Source organism: Mirounga angustirostris, unplaced genomic scaffold (genome assembly GCF_029215605.1).
Source record: "Mirounga angustirostris isolate CCGP_5_RB_7025 unplaced genomic scaffold, mMirAng1.0.hap1 SCAF_4, whole genome shotgun sequence".
Classification (NCBI taxonomy): domain Eukaryota; kingdom Metazoa; phylum Chordata; class Mammalia; order Carnivora; family Phocidae; genus Mirounga; species Mirounga angustirostris.
Window position 1 is genome coordinate 116,502,504 of NW_026991712.1, and position 18,187 is coordinate 116,520,690.

The following is an 18,187-nucleotide window of genomic DNA, read 5'->3' on the forward strand; positions in this document are numbered from 1 at the left end:
TCTGCCCCTCCCCAGCCTGAGTGCACACACTCTCAATCTCTCAAATAAATAAATAAATCATAAAAAGAAAGAAAGAAAGAAGGAACTTCTCATATCATGGGGAAAAATCATTAAAAGTAGCAATTTGGTGTGTGTGTGTGTGTGTGTGTATAGCACTTAATACAATTCATTAAGGAAAGCATTATCAAAAAATATGTTTTAAAAATATGCGAGTTAACTAAGGTTCAAAGATGTTCAGTCAATTGCCCTGGGGTCAAATCATTAATTAAGAAGGAACAACCAGGAATAGAGAAGCCAGTCTTCTCACTCATAGTCCTGGCTCTTTTCATATACAGGGCTGCTGTCTTCTATTAATATCAACTGATGCTTCCAAGTGGTTTAAGACAAATACTGCTTATAAATACCAAATGAAAGTCTCTTTCTGTAATAAATATGCCACTTGTTATACAATAATTTTGTATTTAATCACCCTATTAAGACAATCTTTTTAAAGCATATTCTCTAAAATAATTATAATACTGTCCCCCAAGTCCGTGCATTTTAAAAATTGTATATAAAGATGTATCCATATCAATTTACATTTATTAAACCCAGACAGGAAAGATGCTCTGGTTAGGGGTGCCTGGGTGGCTCAGTTGGTCAGGCTTCTGCCTTTGGCTCAGGTCATGATCCCAAGGTCCTGGGATCAAGCCCCACGTCGGGCTCCCTGCGGAGCAGGGAGCCTGCTTCTCCCTCTCCCTCTGCCTCCCGCTCCCTCTGCTTGTGTTCTCTCTGTCTCTGTGTGTCAAATAAATAAATAAAAATCTTTAATTTAAAAAAGAAAAAAAAAAAGATGTTCTGGTTATAAAATACCATTTTAAGAAAAATGAAAGAAAAAATAGATACAGGTGCATTTAAAAAAGCAGACTATATTAACCACTCAGTTAAGTGCAGATTACCTGTAACTGACATTCTATTACTTCTGTAATATGAAATTGTAAATAATCCCAACCAACTACAGATGAGTAACAGTTCCTGTTCCATATAAACACTTTACCATCTCCAAGTATAAAAAACTTAACAGACTTAATTTAAACATTTCATCATCTTTCCTTGGTACCCACTAACCAGTAAACTGTCATAAGGAGAAGCTGGCTAGAAAGAAAAACAATAATTAATGCCTACCTTATATCAAGTATAGATACATTAATTTAGTTTTTTCACATATGGAAATGGAAAGTTTTGCTGTTGCAATATATATATCAATTTTCATGATCTTAAGTTAAAACTGCAGAAAAATAAACAATTTCCTTTAAAGAAAAACTAACCTGTCTACTTCATCTCGGGCCACAATGTCTCCTTTCTTTAAGGCTTTTATAGCAAACATCTCGTTTGTGTGTTTATATTCAGCCAAAAGCACCTGAAATGAGATTAAAATAAGTATTTTCTATTTGAGTCATTACTTTTGTAGTCATTCCAAGAAAACTTAAAGGATTACCTTTCCAAAATGTCCTCTACCCAAGACAGCACAACATCTGAAGTCTTGTAGATTAAACTGAAACATCGGTTGAGATCTGAAAACAGTATGTCAATTAAAAATAAGGCAAAAGTATGGGTCCAAACATGTAGTAGCAAAGCTGTGTATATATATTCTTTACCTTCTATCCTCAAGTTCTCGAATACCACTGTATCCTTGGCCTTGTTGAGGAATATCAGGCTCATATTCAGATGGAGATTTCGGAAGTATACTATTTCTGTCATTCTCAATATCAAAGACAGTCTCTGAATCCTATAAAATATTAAATACTCATTAAATCATAGAAACATTGAGAAAACAACTTCTTTGTTAAAGTTTAAAAATGTCAAGAGTCAACATAAATATTAGCAAGAAAAGTAAAATTCAGAAAGTTGACATTCTTACAGTTATTAATTCTATTATTACACTTATTTTAAAAATTTGAAAAATGAACACATTATTATCATCATCTTCAATGCATATTCAGAAATCACGCTAACCAAGTTAAGAAGATGAAGAGTGTCTGAAGCAATATAGCATCTAATATCAACCATGCTCCAATGCTCCTTTTACCTTCAGCAGCCTATTCCATCTGTACTGGCCCACGAGCTTCCAGAGGTTTTATGTTTACTCACAAGAAATATAAAAACACAGTTCATACAAACAATTTAAATTAATTGAAATGCACACCTCATTCACTATGATGCTTTTATCAGTAATTCATTTGGTGAAAAGGAATTATACAAGATTTAAAATGCCTTGCCTGTCCTGGTGTATCCAAATCTCTTAATTTAGCAGATTCATCTATTTCTCCAAGGGAAGAGTCACGTGGTGGGGCCGGAGGAGGTTCATGTTCAAGATCAAAGTCCAATTTGGTTACTGTAGAATCACTTATAGAAGATAAAGTAATTCACCAAAAACAGTAATCAAAAGTATATATTTTAAATAGCTTTAAAATTAAAGCAAACAATTTTATTTTTTTATTATTTTAAAGTAAGCAGAACACTAATTTCAAAATACTATTTGGAAAAAAACAGACTTTTACTAGACCCACTGTAAGCAGTATGTATGAATGTTAAAATAACTGTTTCCTAAAAGCGATGCTTAAAAATTGTAGCCACATACCTAGCGGGAGGTGCTAGTTCAGGGATGCGTACATCAACCACGGGCACTGTAGCTGGCACAGGACCTGCTTGAGGGCTGAAGGTGCCAGAATGATTTACTGTAGGAATAGCTCTTCTCACTAGCCTTCCCCAAGTGGCAATATTAATATTCATCTGAGGAGCTCTGAGAAATGTTTTGCCTGTGGATATTGTGAATAAAGAAAACAGAATAAGGAATTTTTTATAGATTACCAAAAGCCATAATTTAAAAATTCATATTCATTGGTTTATAATTTATGAAGAACAAACAAAATCTGTCACTTAAAAAATAGTTCTTAACCATCTGTTATTAAAGGCTAGTGCAAAATAGTGAAAATAGTTTTAAAAATAAATAGGTAGGCACTGTTTGTTTTTTTAAGTCTAGCAATGACATGTGGCTAAGGTTTAAAAAAGAATTCCCTTAAAAAAAAAAATGAACTTTTAGAGATACTGACTATAATATTTATGGAAGAATCAATATGGTATCTATGTTTGCTTCATATAATCTGAGGTAGTATGTAGATGGGATATAGATGCAACAAAACTGGCCATCAGTTGACTGTTGTTGAGGCTGAGTGATGGTACATAGTACTAGTCTCTCTACTTATGGATATGTTTGAAATGTTCCTTAATTTAAAAAGTTAGAAATGAATGAATAAAAGGAAAACAAAAAACAAAGATGGGCATCACTTTTAAATGCAGATCTTCTATGTATAACGATACACCAAAAGACATTATATTTGATTCCTTAGTAACTACCTTGTTGTTTTGAAAAAATTTTCTTTTGTCTTTGAAGTTTGGGTCTTCTTTCAATAACTGGATTAAAAAAGGTAACCTGCAATGAAGAAAATTCAAGTTGACATGAGTACAGCTTTGGATTTATGGTTCATGAAATTCACTTAACTTCTACGTTTTGAAAACTTAAGAGAATCTTAGATATAATTTAAGCCCAACTTCTTATTTTCTAGGTGAGAAAACAGACCTAGACAGGATAAATGATTTGTCTTAAGGTAATACACCTATGCAGTAGTGGAGTTGAGCCAAGAATTCAAGTGGCCTGTCATTCAGCCTAATACTCTTTCCACTTCTACATCATGCTGCCTACATACATAATTTCAATTATAGTAATACACATTTAATAAATTTATTACCTCTGCAAATAAAGTACCCTGTGGTTCCAAATAGAGACACATGCCATGCCGTTGGTTGTCTAAAAAATCTTCTAACCTCAGAAATTTTACAGCACACAGAGATCGCCAATCACGCCAATAAACTGAAATTTCCAGTTCACGTGACTAGGATAATAAAAAAAAATAAACAGAGAAGACATCATTGGACACACACTTGAATAAAAGATCACAAAAAATATAAAATACAAATACAATAAACAAAGATAACACACACACAAGTCACACTATTTTATTTATTTTTATTTTTTTTAAACAAATTTTCTTAAGGATTTTATTTATTTGAGACAGAGAGATACAGAGAGAGAGAGAGAGCATGAGCAGGGGAAGAGGCAGAGGGAGAAGCAGACTCCCCGCTGAGCCAGGAGCCTCATGTGGGGCTCGATCCCAGGACGCTGGGATCATGACCTGAGCTGAAGGCAAACGCTTAACCATCTCAGCCACCCAGGTGCCCCCAAAAGTCACACTATTTTAAAGAGTGCTTTGTAATGTTTCTGTATTATATATTATTTTAACAAACTTATATATTTTAACTCCAAGGAAGAAATTTATATTCCACCAGTCTCCAGCTAAGATATTCCTTTTTTACAAAGAATACACAACTGGGAATAACCAATACAGAACAATGACCACAGAAACTCTTCTCCATGTCACAGCTTCAGTCTTGGTATCACTTACTGTGCTATTACTGAAAGACCTCAGTGCTGTTCTCAAAGAACCCATTTCAAACGGTCTTATTTCCTTATCCCAATGTTGAGTCAGGAAAAGGTCTACAGATAGCATTTATTCTGCACTTACAGTGTGCCACACACTGTGCTAAGCACTTTAAAAGTACAGAGTCAAATTAATCTTCAAAAGAATGCCACCAGGTAATAGAACTAGTGCTAGCAGGGGCCTGTGCAGGTAGGAAAGGGAAATTCAGAGTAAGTTTTATACAAAAAGATGTTCATTTATTACAACCCTTCTCCCCCACAGAAAGCAGCAAATTAGCAACAGCCTGAATGTCCAGAGAACAGTATACCATATCCACATGAGAGAATACTCTGTAATCATTAAAAATAATGCTTATGTGGAAAAACATATTTAAGGTTTTAACAATCAATTAGAACACAGTTTATAAAAAGGGGGTCAAGCCATAAACTAACCTCTACATATATAGGTTATAATCTACATACATTTTAATTAGAAAGCACCAGACTTCTCCATTACTTTTGTTTTTCAGGATTTTGCAGACCATCCACAAGAAGAGCTAAACATCTTCCCCCCTTAGGCTCAACTAAGTAATAAGTTGTTTCTTTCATATAAGAACTTTCAATTTATGAACTTATGCCTATTACATAAGCTTCTAGTATACATAACAAATCTTTTCACCTTAAATAATGAGTTGATGAAAACAAGGACAAAGAACAATCATAAAAAACAGAACATGAAAAAAAATGAGTAAAAACACAATGCACCAGAAGGTCTCATAACTAATCAGAAAAAGATATAAATGGCAGTATGTGAACCCAGGGCCACCTCCTCCTTCTGTCTGAAACACAATTACTATGAGAGAGAATATTTGTCATGAAAGAGGAAATATGAGTAGAGTTTAATTCTTTTAAGATCAGTAAATGGCACCTACTCAGGTTAAAAGTTTAAGTATTCTGGGAAGTTATTTTGGGAAATAAACTAGATGAATTAATTGAACCAGGGACTGGTAATTTACACTACACTATTTCAGACTAGAGGAGAGGTGTACTTTCTCCTGTCTTATTCCACAGTGTCAGGGAGGAAGACCTGTGATGGATCAGGCAGACAGACGAAGGGGTATAGATGCTGGGGATGGAATTAGTATTTGCTAAAAGTTCTTATACTTTACTTAACACATGGTTAAGATTTTATCTTTCTCTGGATGAGAAGAGGTCCAATCACTTCATTTGTATTTATTCTAGCCACTCTGATAAAATGTACTGACTCATTTCTTTCTGCTTTCACTTCATTCCGTGTTTTAAACTGAAGTGTATTAGAAAGATCTTAAGATTGGAGATGGACAGCTAGCTTTCCTGGAGTTCTACACTGAGGTTTTAGGTATAAAGCTCTTCCCTTTTTGTGACTTTGCATTGTTCCTTGTGAATATGACTCTCTACAATTTAAGGGGGGAGGGTGACTGTGATCTAGAGCAGATTAAGATCTTTTATGTCAATACTTAACACTGTTTCATGGAACCCTAAACCTACTTCAATTCCTAACATCCAGTGTGATTTGGACAGGTAAAGCAGGAAGAGAGTACCTAAAAAGGAAAATACCTTTTATATAAAATGATGTCACTAATGTTAACTGAATTTAAACTCTTAAGTGTGACTGCTTATTTGCTGGCAATTTTCCAGATGAAGCAGGCCAGGTCTAGAAAGCAAGGACATCTTTCTAGGTAATGCCAAACTCTAAGAGCAACAAAATTCTAGATGGAGTAAAATCACCATCAAAATAGCTGAGCATTATGATCTGAGCTACTCACGGGACAGTTTTCTGTCCCAACTTGTGCTTCATTTGGTCTTATTATGATTTGGACCTAGGAGCAAAGAAAAAACTGTGGTAGATCTAAGGCACCTGTATGATTTGTATGAAGTCTCTTTAAGGCCTGAAAGTAAACAGAAAAAGATAAGAGACATTGAATCAGCCCTACAAGTAGGAGAGGAAGAACAACTTAAAAAATGTGCTGCAATTAAAAAAACCCAGCATACATCTAGCATAAAAAGAAGTGAAGCATCAAGAAGGCTGAAGTTCCCAAACTGTGAGGAACTCTTGGGGCAATGGACGATATTTTAACTTCACAAAGGAAACACAGTGACATCTGTGGGACACCGTAAGGAATACTAGCTCACGGTAAGTTCAGTTTCAACATCAGAATGTACCACATTCCTTTTGATGATATCTTATCTTTGCTAAACTGGATTTTCAACAATTGATTTTTCCACACGAAACATCAATGTGTAAGAGGAGGTAAGGGTGCTGTGTTCCATCTGATTCCATGCTTTGAGAAATTATATAGTATACAACAGGCAGACTCCATTAGTAAATAACTGGTTACATAAAAATGAAATAAAATTATCTTTTCTCTCAATTTTTCCACTCAAAAAGTACTAGTTTGTTAAGACATAAATACTAAATATTTTAAGTAACTTTTTAAATGAAATTGTGTATATTTAAAGTGTATATCATGATATTTTGATATATGTACACACTATGAAGATTCCTCCCATCTAGTTAATTAACACATCCATCATTTCACGTATTTTCTATTCTCTCAGTAAATTTCATTTACACTGTTGGCTAACTGAATTTAAATGAAAAAAATTTCATTTACACAGTGTTATTAACTATAGTTACTATATTATACACTGGGTGCTCAGACCTTATTCATTTTATAACTAAAAGTTTGTATTTTTTTTTTTTTTTACCAACCTCTCCATATTTTCCCCACCCCCTGGTTCCTGGCAACCACTTCTCTACCTCATTTCTAGGTATTTGACTTTTTTAATTTTTATTTTTTTTAAGAGTCCACATATAAATACCATGCAGAATTTTTCTTTGTCTGGCTTATTTCACTTAGCATAATATCCTCAAGGTCATCCATGTTGTTGCAAATAGCAGGATTTCCTCTTTCTCATGGTTGACTAATGTTCCATATGTATCTCACATCTCATCTTCTTTATCCATTCATTTGTTGACAGGTTGTTTCCATAACTTGGCCATTGTGAATAATGCTGCAATGAACATGGAAGTGCAGATAGCTCTTCGATATTGTTTTCATTTCTTTTGGATATATACCCAGGAGTGGGACTGACAAATCATATGGTAGTACTATTTTTAATTTTCTGAGAAACTTTCATACTATTTTTCATAGTGGCTGCACCAATTTACATTCCCATCAACAGTGTACAAAGGTTTCTTTTTCTCCACATCCTTGTCTACACTTGTTACCTCTTGTCTTCTTGATGACAGCCATCTAACAGGTGTGAGGTTATCTCATTATGGTTTTGACGTGCCATTTCCTTGATGATTAGTGATGCTGAGCTCCTTTTCATGTACCTGTTGACTATGTGAATGTCTTCTTTAGAAAAATGTCTATTCAGTTTGTCCATTTTTTAAACAGATTTTTTTTGCTTTTGAGTTGTAAGACCTTTTTATACATTTTGAATGTTAACCCCTTAACAGAACTTTGACTTGCAAATACTTTCTCCCATTCTGTAGGATGCTTTTGCATTTTGTTCATGTTTCCTTCATTGCACAGAAGCTTTTTAGTTAGTATTTCTTAATAAATGAAATTGTTGGATATTTCTTTTGGCCTGGACACACATTGATTAAAAAAAACAAAAAAACCCCAAAAAACCTAGAACACTGAGGATGCTGTGAATCAAGAAAGTTGGGGAGCCTCTAATAGAAGAAATTGAAAGCTAAGCTCCACTGCTGAAAAGAAAAAAAAGGAGCAAAAAGCAAAGCATGGAAAATTCAAGAGCCAAGGAAAGGCAAGACTTTGTAAATGTACAACAAGGCAGATATCACATTAATTGGTCTTCTATTAATTGGCCTTCCATGCGCTTCTGAACACAACACAGACTTGGGAAATACCAGTTAGGGTCCCAGCAGCAAAGAAACTACACACTCAAAAAGTTTGAATTTATTTTTAAAAAGATTTTATTTATTTATTTGACAGAGAGCATGAGCAGGGGGAGGGGCAGAGAAAGAGCGAGAAGCAGACTCCCCACTGAGCAGGGAACCCGACGTGGGGCTTGATTCCAGGACCCTGGGATCATGACCTGAGCCAAAGGCAGACGCTTAACCGACTGAGCCACCCAGGTGCCCCAAAGAGTTTGAATTTTAAAAATTGGCTATTTATAGGAGCGCCTGGGCGGCTCAGTCATTAAGCGTCTGCCTTCGGCTCAGGTCATGATCCCAGGGTCCTGGGATTGAGCCCCGCATCAGGCCCCCTGCTCAGCGGGAAGCCTGCTTCTCCCTCTCCCACTCTGCCTGCTTGTGTTCCTGCTCTCGCTCTCTCTGTCAAATATATAAATAAAATAAAATAAAAATAAAATAAAAATTGGCTATTTATAGAGGTGTGTTTAAGGTTAAGGAAACAACAACGATGGGAAGCAACTGATTCTAGCAACAGTAGAAATCCATTACCACCCCTAGCCTCAATGGGCAAGAGGCACTAATTACTGGAATCCAATGAGAACTGAACCTTGGAAAAGGGACTGTCCAACAGGAGGTACAGCCACAGTGGAACCAACGCTGTGAAAATAGGAAAGGAGAGAGGGAAACAAATACCTTGACTTCCCTCTTCTCCTGCCATAACTTATACTTCCTAATTTTTCCCATTGTAAGTCAGAACCTAGTGATTCAAGTTCACAGCTACCAGCCTCCAGGGCAAAGCACAGGATAGGGAAGGGGGCCACTGAAATCCACTAGGGGCAAATAGAAAACAACTACATCAGGAAACAGTAATATCTCTTTTGAGTTCAGGAGTCCAATAATGGTGATTTTCCAGCTGAACCGAATGTGACAAAAAGAGGGAAACCTTAGATCTTTGGGGAGGATGGGAAATACAGAGAGGAGAGTTCAAGACTGAGACAATGGAGAATATGAGGTTGTGATATTTGCTTAAAAAGTCTGCCTCCTATAGATATGGGTGACTCTGCTCTCTTCATAAGGAAAGAGAGAAGTAAACAATTATGATACAAACTAGTGTTTTAACAGTTTTATATATAAACTGCTTCCTATTTATATCAATTCATATTGTATAAAAAGTTCCAAAGACTCCCTATTTCTCCAAACCTATTATAAACTTTCCCGCCTCTATGTCTTTACAGTTTCTACGTCTAGTCCTGTATCTTATTCCCCAGCCAAAACCCATATTGTCATATGAGATTTCAAACTGCTCTTTCCCTTGTACCAGTCCAAATTTGCTTTTTATCAAGACCAAATTAAATTCCTCACAAGGGAGGAATAGGGGATAGGAAATAGTTTCATCTAGTTAAAGCCTAGAATGTAAGTAGGAATGCTTTGGGAAATACAGGTAAGATGGGCAGAAACAGGTCATGAAGGGCTTTGTATGACTTGCAAAAGGGCGCCCTCACAAGGGCGTTCTTGACTAAATCCAGACCACATGTCTTTCCCTTGAGTTTTTAGATGTGTATAACTTTTTATTGATCTTTCCAGGGACTTGTGTTCTCAAATCTGATGATTCATGTTTGTCATCATTTCTGGAAAATCCTAGGTCATTATTGCTTCATACATGACCACTGGCCCATTTTCTCCACTCCCTCATTCTGGAACTCCACTTAGTGTGTTAATCATTTTCATCCTATTCTTTATGTCTCTTAGCCTCTCTTTCATGCTTTTCATCTCTTTGTCTCTTTGTGTTGCACTAGGGCAACTTTTTTAGCTTGATCTTCCATACCACTAAATCCTGTTATTTAACCTACCCACTTAAGTTTTCAATCGCAAATGTTGTATTTCTGATTTTTGTTAAGTTTTATTTCATTCTGCTTCCCAGGCAGCTTCAACAATTCACCAAGATTAATCATGTTTCACTGCCACCAATTATTTCTGAAGCACATCTCAGATGTCTACTATTTCATTTTGTTTTTTAAAAACTTTGCCTAGTCTTTTTGTCATTCACTCTTTGCTTATGTCTTCAAATTCCTCTATTATTTATTTAAATAATTTAAACATATTATATTCTACGAAGAATAATCCCATTATCTACTGCTGCTTACTGATGGTGGTTGCATCCTTATTTTTTTTTTTTAATTTTTGATGCATGCTCATGTTGGGCAGAACTCTTCCCTAAGCTTCTGAAACACAATTTAATAGTTCTTTATTTTGTCTCAAACTGTTTTGTTTTTTTTTTTAAACCTACCAGACCATAGGGTACTTTATGGAAAGAGCATTTCTTGCTGTTTTGTATTTCTCACAGTACTAAATGTAGGCCTTTGCACATTAAAGATCACAGAGGTAGAAAAAAGCTAAAATGCCAATACTGTGCTATAGGACAATAACAGGTAAGACATAAGGCAGTAAGTCAGACTCAGCTGTGTGAGGGAGGATGGGAGTAGGTAAGAAAGAAGATAGTTTCAAATTGTATATGACCCCACCCACCCGCCCTTAGATTTTAATGTGCGTCATTTTGGGAATCTATTTGGGAATCACTGTACCAGCCAGAGTGTGTCACCTGGGTATGCTGAAGTAGGGGGGAAAAAAGAGGAAATTGAAAAAACCTGCTTTTTATAGTTTTAAAGATATTTTGCATTAAGTTTTTTTCATTCATTCTGTTAATACTCAATGAATACCTATCCTAAGTACTGTGATGGAGATATAGAGAAACAACGTATGGTCCTGTTCTCAAATAGTTCAGTTTTGTTGGGGAGAAGAAACGTAAATAAATACTGGCAATAGAGAGGCATATACAACCGGCACAATGACACAAAAGGGAGAAATGACCAATTTTTCCTAAGGGAATGGTAGTAGGATGATCAGAAAAGGTAAGAATTACTCAAGTTGGGTTTTCAGATATAAATTACAAGATTAAAGGAGGACAGAACACAGTAGTCACAGGGGAAAGAATGTACAAAGTTAAACATGCATAAAGTATATTGTAGGGATAGGAAATAGTTTCATCTAGTTAAAGCCTAGAATGTAAGTAGGAATGCTTTGGGAAATACAGGTAAGATGGGCAGAGACAGGTCATGAAGGGCTTTGTATGACTTGCAAAAGTATTTGGTTTTTAACTTGTCAATTATATGCTGCCACTAAAGGATTTAAAATATAGAGGAGTAGAGGTCAGATCAGATTAGGCAATATGGTAATTAAAAACAAGGCCTCTAGAATCAAGATCGCCTGGTATTATATACTCAATTTCTGTAGAACAACAAACAGGTTGAAATCTTAGCTCGACACCAGTTACTAGTTTTGTGACCTTGGGCAAGTTACTTACTTACCCTTTTTGAGCCTCAGTTTGCTCATCTGTAAAATATGTATAATAATGGTATCAACCACCTAGAGTTGTATGAAAATTAAGAGTTAAGACAGCTCAGCACATAGTCAGTATTCAGTAAATGTCAGTTTTTATCATTATTATTGTGATATGTGATTAAGAAAATCCATACTGGAAACAAAGAGACAAGTTAGCCCACTATTAAAAAGAACATACTGGTTTCAGGTAAGACTTGGTTTTAGTGTCAGATTCCCAGAATCACTGCTTTCTAAACTGTGTGGGCAAGAAAAGTTATTTAACTTTTGGAACCTCAGTAATCCCCCAAACAGTGATAATAATTATACATGTAAGATTATTGTGATAATTAAATGACACTCTATGTAATGTGTGTTGTTCAGGACCTATTACAGCAGAAGTTTCAGTATAATGTATAATGAATGATAGGGAGAGGAAGAACAGATTCTACTATGGGTTTTTTTTTTTTAAGATTTTATTTATTTGACAGAGAGAGACACAGCGAGAGAGGGAACACAAGCGGGGGGAGTGGGAGAGGGAGAAGCAGGCTTCCCGCCAAGCAGAGAGCCTGATGTGGGGCTCGATCCCAGGACCCTGGGACCATGACCTGAGCCGAAGGCAGACGCTTAACCACTGAGCCACCCAGGCGCCCCGGAAGAACAGATTCTAAGCACAAATTACTACTTCAAGAATCTTGACTATGAAGAAGCAAAACATTTTTTTTTTTTTAAATGGGAGGAATGTGAACATATGCAGAAAGAATCAGAGGTGAGAAGAAAGGAGTTAAAAAAAATATAGGTGATAGCTGAGGTAACTGATGGAACAAGGTTTAGGAGATGAGGAAGAATGGAAACTGGAGAAGTTGGAATTCTTATAGGCTCTTACAGGATAGAGACCTCTTTCTCTAAAATCAATGAGGAAGATACAGAAATATTTGCAGGTGATGGAGGAATTTGAGGAAGCTGCATCCTAATGATTTCGTTTTTAATTTAATTTTATTATGTTATGTTAATCACCATACATTACATCATTAGTGTTTGATACAGTGTTCCATGATTCATTGTTTGCGCATAACACCCAGCGCTCCACTCAATACGTGCCCTCCTTAATACCCATCACGAGGCCAACCCATCCCCCCATCCCCCTCCCCTCTAGAACCCTCAGTTTGTTTCTCAGAGTCCACAGTCTCTCATGGTTCGTCTCCCCCTCCGATTTCCCCCCCTTCATTTTTCCCTTCCTACTATCTTCTTCTTTTTTTTAACATATAATGTATTATTTGTTTCAGAGGTACATCTTAATCTTATCTATAAAACAGAAGCAAAGGGGTCTGAGGGGGGATAGAAGACTTGAAGAGATAGGTGGAAGAAAAGTTTCTGGCAATGGGATTAAGATCTGAAATACAGGACAACTTTTATAAGCCCAGCTGAGGTCAGAAACTAAATTTTACAGTAATAGGTATGACTAATATTTCAGCAACATTCAGTAGATTAGAGCAGAAAAGACAGATGGTAGGAATGATTTGCTGTTGGGGGTTTCCATAATAGGTGTTGATATAAAGACAATATTGAAGAATGCTTTATGTGGAGGCATCAGTAAGGACATGGTTCAGGGTAACACTAGTTTTAGGGTACACAGAAAAGAAAATGTCATTTGTAAGGGGCTGATAGCCCCTTCCTCAGTCCTTTCCTGAAGAATCAAGGAAATGGAAATAGTTGATCAAATATCAAGTTCTGTGGTAATAAAGAAGAGAGCCAGACTGGTAACAATAACAACATGAGCTGTAACTTACTACATAACCATTAATCTTGGGGCTTTATGTAATGATCTCATTTAGAGAAGTAAAAGATACGGTGAAAGTCTGGCATATCAAATTTAAGATTTCAGAACAATTCATTGCTAAAATGACAAGGAGTAAAGGTATACTGTGGCTGAGCTGCTCAAAGAACTCTGATATAATACTGTTAAGTAGGTTGTTTACATATATAGTTTTGTTCTTTTTTTCCCTTTAATGCCCCATAATGATGCTGAAGTGAAGAACCAGAGTCCTTAAAGAATACTGGAGACTGGTGATCAAGAGATGATAGGGATGGGGAAAACAAAGTAGATGATTATATACATAGTTCATTGTCTCAGAGGACTCACAGCCTCAGAGAATATAATGTGTCATTTGATAGAATTTGGAAGCAGCAGAAAGGTAAGAAGGGTACATATTTTTATAGTTTCTTTTTCTTTTTCCTTTTTTTAAATTAAGTAGGCTCTACACCAAACATGGGGCTTGAATTCATGACCCTGAGATCAAGAGATGCATGCACTACTGACTGAGCCATTCAGGGCCCCTGCAGTTCCATTTTAAGTTAAAAAATAGCATCTCAGATCGAATAATATGGTCAATGTCAGACAGCTCATACATAGAAGAAATTAAAATGTCTTTGTATTCCTATTCTATGGCTTGTTCCCCTAGAAGGACTGAAGGAATTCAAGGAAAATGAGATATTACATAGCTACTATTGTATTTACAATAAACATTAAAAAGGACCAAGTTTTATAAGAAAATATAAAAAGGGTAACCTGATAAGAACAGAAAGAACACAGCACTGATAGGAGACTTCATTAAGAATCCTGGATTACTGGGGTGCCTGGCTGGCTCAGTCGGTGGAGTGACTCTTGATCTTGGGCTTGTGAGTTCGAGCCCCAGGTTGGGCATAGATACTACTTAATAAAAAAATTTAAAAAATAAAAGAATCCTGGATTATTATGAAAAGTGGAAACACACCCATAAATACAGAGAACAAATGGATGGTTGCCAGAAGGATGGGGGTGGACTGAGGGGATGGGCAAAATGGTGACGGGGAGTGGCAGATACAGGCTTACAGTTACGGAGTAAGTCACAGGAAGAAAGGATAAAAGCATAAGGAATATAATCAGTGGTATTGTGATAGCTTTGCATAGTGGCAAAGTAGCTACACTTGTGGTGAGCAGAGCAATAACGTACAGATTTGTTAAGTCACTACATTGTACACCTAAAAATAATATAATACTTTGTCAACTACACTTCAGTAAAAATAAAAAAAAATAATAAAGAATCCTGGATTATACCTTAGGGTAGTTATTTATAATTCTTAGGCCGTAATTTCCTTATTAATTTGTAAAATGAGGGGGCTGAATCACATCAGCAATTTTCAAAGCTTGTTTTTCTTAAGTGGCAAATTCCAAATGATATCTTACCCAGAATACCAAACAAATAAAAAGTCTCTGTGTTGCCTCCTAAGACAATTCTACAGAGCCCTAACCTACCAGGAACATAATTTGCACTTTCTTAGATTATTCTAGGTCTAGATTATTTCCAGAGTATCTCCTAACTCCAAAAAGACCTATGACCTTTGTATCTTGAAAAGGATAGAAGTAGTATAAATAATTAAGTTCCAGAATCCCGAAGGAAAGAAACTTGACATTTGAGGCAAAATGCTAGGCATGAACACGTCAGACAGTTTGAAATAACATTTTCTATAAATATTTCAATAAACATTTTCCATAAATAAATATTCTATAAATATAAGGGGTAAAGTAAAAGGGTAAAAGGCACATGAAGAAAATGAAATGTACTATGTAAACACAAGTAGTTATCATGATAAGGAATGTAGTCTCTGCCAAAGACAAGTTTCTAATCAAATTAGGGACAAGTAACATGCCTACCAGGAACCTAGAAGATCTAGCTGGCCTCAGGGATGAATAGCTTTACTTGGTCACGCACTGTTTTCAAACTCTGAAAGGGAGGACTACTCCAAAGTGGGAAGACTATCTGAAGTCATGGAAAAAAACACAATTTTAGGTGAAGATCACCACCGCAAGTAAAGAACAACCAATCAACAGTTATTAGTCTTTGTAGTTTTCTAAGCTTGTAGTATGGGTAATTTTAAATTACTTTCTCTCTTTTAGGTTTCATTGTATTCTGTTATTTCCTCCTCTGTGTGACTGTTATCTATCTCATTCAAACTACCACAGAGGAAAGAACATCCATTTTGAAGAACACTGAGGTCTAGTACCAGCTCTGACATTTATTAATATGTAACTACTCTGGTGCTCAGCTTCCTTAACTTTTATTATAAAATGATGGTAACTTACTTTTGAGTTCTTTTTTATTTTATTTTATATGTATGTATATGTTACTTTTAAATTCTATTTTAAATATAAAACTCTATAAATACAATAACCTGGCTACAAGAGAAAGCTTCTAACCAGCTGTTTTCCCTCTAACAATAATTCTCCTGAGTTTCGTTTTTTTCTTTTTTTAAGATCTATTTATTTATTTTAGAGAGAGAGAAAGAGATAGCGCATGTGCACCCATAAGCGAGGGGAGGGGCAGGGAGAGAGGGAATCTCGAGCAGATGCCCCACTGAGCCTAAAGCCTGATGAGATGCAAGGCTCCATCCCACAACCCTGAGATCATGACCTGAGCTGAAATCAGGAGTTGGATGCTAACCAACTGAACCACCCAGGTGCCCCTCTTTGAGTTTCATTTTGATCATATCACTCATCAAAAATCCTATAATTACTTTAAATAGGCTCTGAAGTGAAAGAAAATGACATTCAACCAATTAATTCCCCATAACCTACTATTATACTTAAATTCATAGCCACCCACACATCAAAGCCTAGGGCTAAAGAATTAATGCCATCGAGTGGCTATAATGTGCCAGGCAATGAAAGGGATTTTTATATACACTACCTCAGTTTTTCTAACAGTCCTACAAAGATTACAGTTGACCCTTGAACAATGCAAGGGTTAAAGGCACCAACCCTTGTACAGTCAAAAATCTGAGTATAACTTCTGACTCCCCAGTACTTTACTACTAGTCTACTGTTGAGTGAAAACCTGGTAACATAAATAGTCAACTTATATGTATTTTGTATGTTATATGTATTATATACTATATTCTTAAAGTAAGCTAGAGAAAACATATTAAGAAAATCATAAGAGAAAATACATCTATAGTACTTTACTGTACAATATCCACATATTAAGTGGACCCACACAATTCAAACCTATGTTGTTCAAGGGCTAACTGTATATTTTAACCCCATTTTAGAGATGGTGAAACAAACGCCCAAGAGTAAGGTTATAAAACTTACCTACTATCAAAAGCTAGTCATTACTAGATGGACAATGAACCCAATTTGCCTGGCTTCAAAACCAATGTTACAGCAAATCTTAATACATTAAAAATGAATGGAAACTGAAAGAAACATTTTATGGTCATAAATATTTGTATGTATTCACACAGTTTAGAAAGAAGCCATAAATGTAACAAGACATGAAAACTATATCTATCTATACTAACAACCCCAACTGTTATTTCCCTCTTTAGTGGGCTTGACTGAATTATATTGGTCTAACTATTTAAACAGCTAATTTATAGCACATAACAATGCTGGTTCTTCTCCCTGAAAGAGAAAATAACAGAATTGAAAAAAAATCTTAGAAGTGTAACTTTTTTCTCATACAAGAATTCCTTTAAAATCTCTTTTATAAGTTGCTCATTCAACTTTATTGAGAGAGAACTTACTATTTTCTATAGCAGCTCATCTCATTTTTTAACAATTATCCTTTGTACTGAAATAAAATCTGCCATCCATTGACTTTTGCTTTGTCCTCAACAGCCACAAAATATACAGTCAATCCAAGGATGGAACATGTACAAGAGCTTGCCACTTCCCCAAGAATTTGGCAAACATTGCTACTTGATTGGTATAATCTCTGAAAACCAAGACCCATCCAGTAAACCTTAACAATGAGCTGCAGGAAGTCACTACCAGTCAATTAGAATAAACACACACAAAATAAAATCTCATTGCTATCCCTACCCTACTTTTTCCCTACATGTTCCTCCTTTTAACTTTAAAGACAGCTGTCAAATCTTCGTTAAATTTCTTAATAGGCTTTTAAAAAATCCCATTTTCTTCAATTGTCTGATATGTAACAGGATTTTCATCATCTCACTATTCCTGCAATTATTCACTGGATAAGCTTTTATGTTTATCTAAGGTATGATCTGATTCAACTCAAAGTTTTTGACTTCTCTTTGGCAAACCTTTCTCCTCCTACCCTTGGGATACTGCTTAAGATCTGGTTGTTAGATCTTTGTTTTCTTTCTTTACAAACTCTTTTCCATTATGTGTTAGTTAAGTCTTTTATCAGCTTCTAAAGTACATGGTACTTATTTCTATCAGATCATTTACCATAGATAAATCAAATGATGTCAACTTCCCTATTAAAAGCCCTTCAACTGTCTCCCAATTCTTAACTTACAAAGATCCTAGTGATTCGGCGCTAACTACATTTACTTTACCTTGATCTTCTGTCTTACAATTT

At 35.6% G+C, this 18,187-nt stretch overlaps 1 protein-coding gene across 1 annotated transcript in view; it reads right to left on the reverse strand.

Moving 5' to 3' along the window:
- Positions 1 to 18,187, reverse strand: part of PKN2 (protein kinase N2) — a 135,614-nt gene that overhangs the window by 21,095 nt on the left and 96,332 nt on the right. The window contains exons 9-15 of the mRNA XM_045897270.3: positions 3,789 to 3,932; positions 3,397 to 3,472; positions 2,621 to 2,798; positions 2,259 to 2,385; positions 1,638 to 1,768; positions 1,478 to 1,553; positions 1,308 to 1,399 (exon numbers count right to left, since the gene is read on the reverse strand). Coding sequence (XP_045753226.1) covers positions 1,308 to 1,399; positions 1,478 to 1,553; positions 1,638 to 1,768; positions 2,259 to 2,385; positions 2,621 to 2,798; positions 3,397 to 3,472; positions 3,789 to 3,932 — 824 coding nt within the window. The remainder of the gene's footprint in view (positions 1 to 1,307; positions 1,400 to 1,477; positions 1,554 to 1,637; positions 1,769 to 2,258; positions 2,386 to 2,620; positions 2,799 to 3,396; positions 3,473 to 3,788; positions 3,933 to 18,187) is intronic.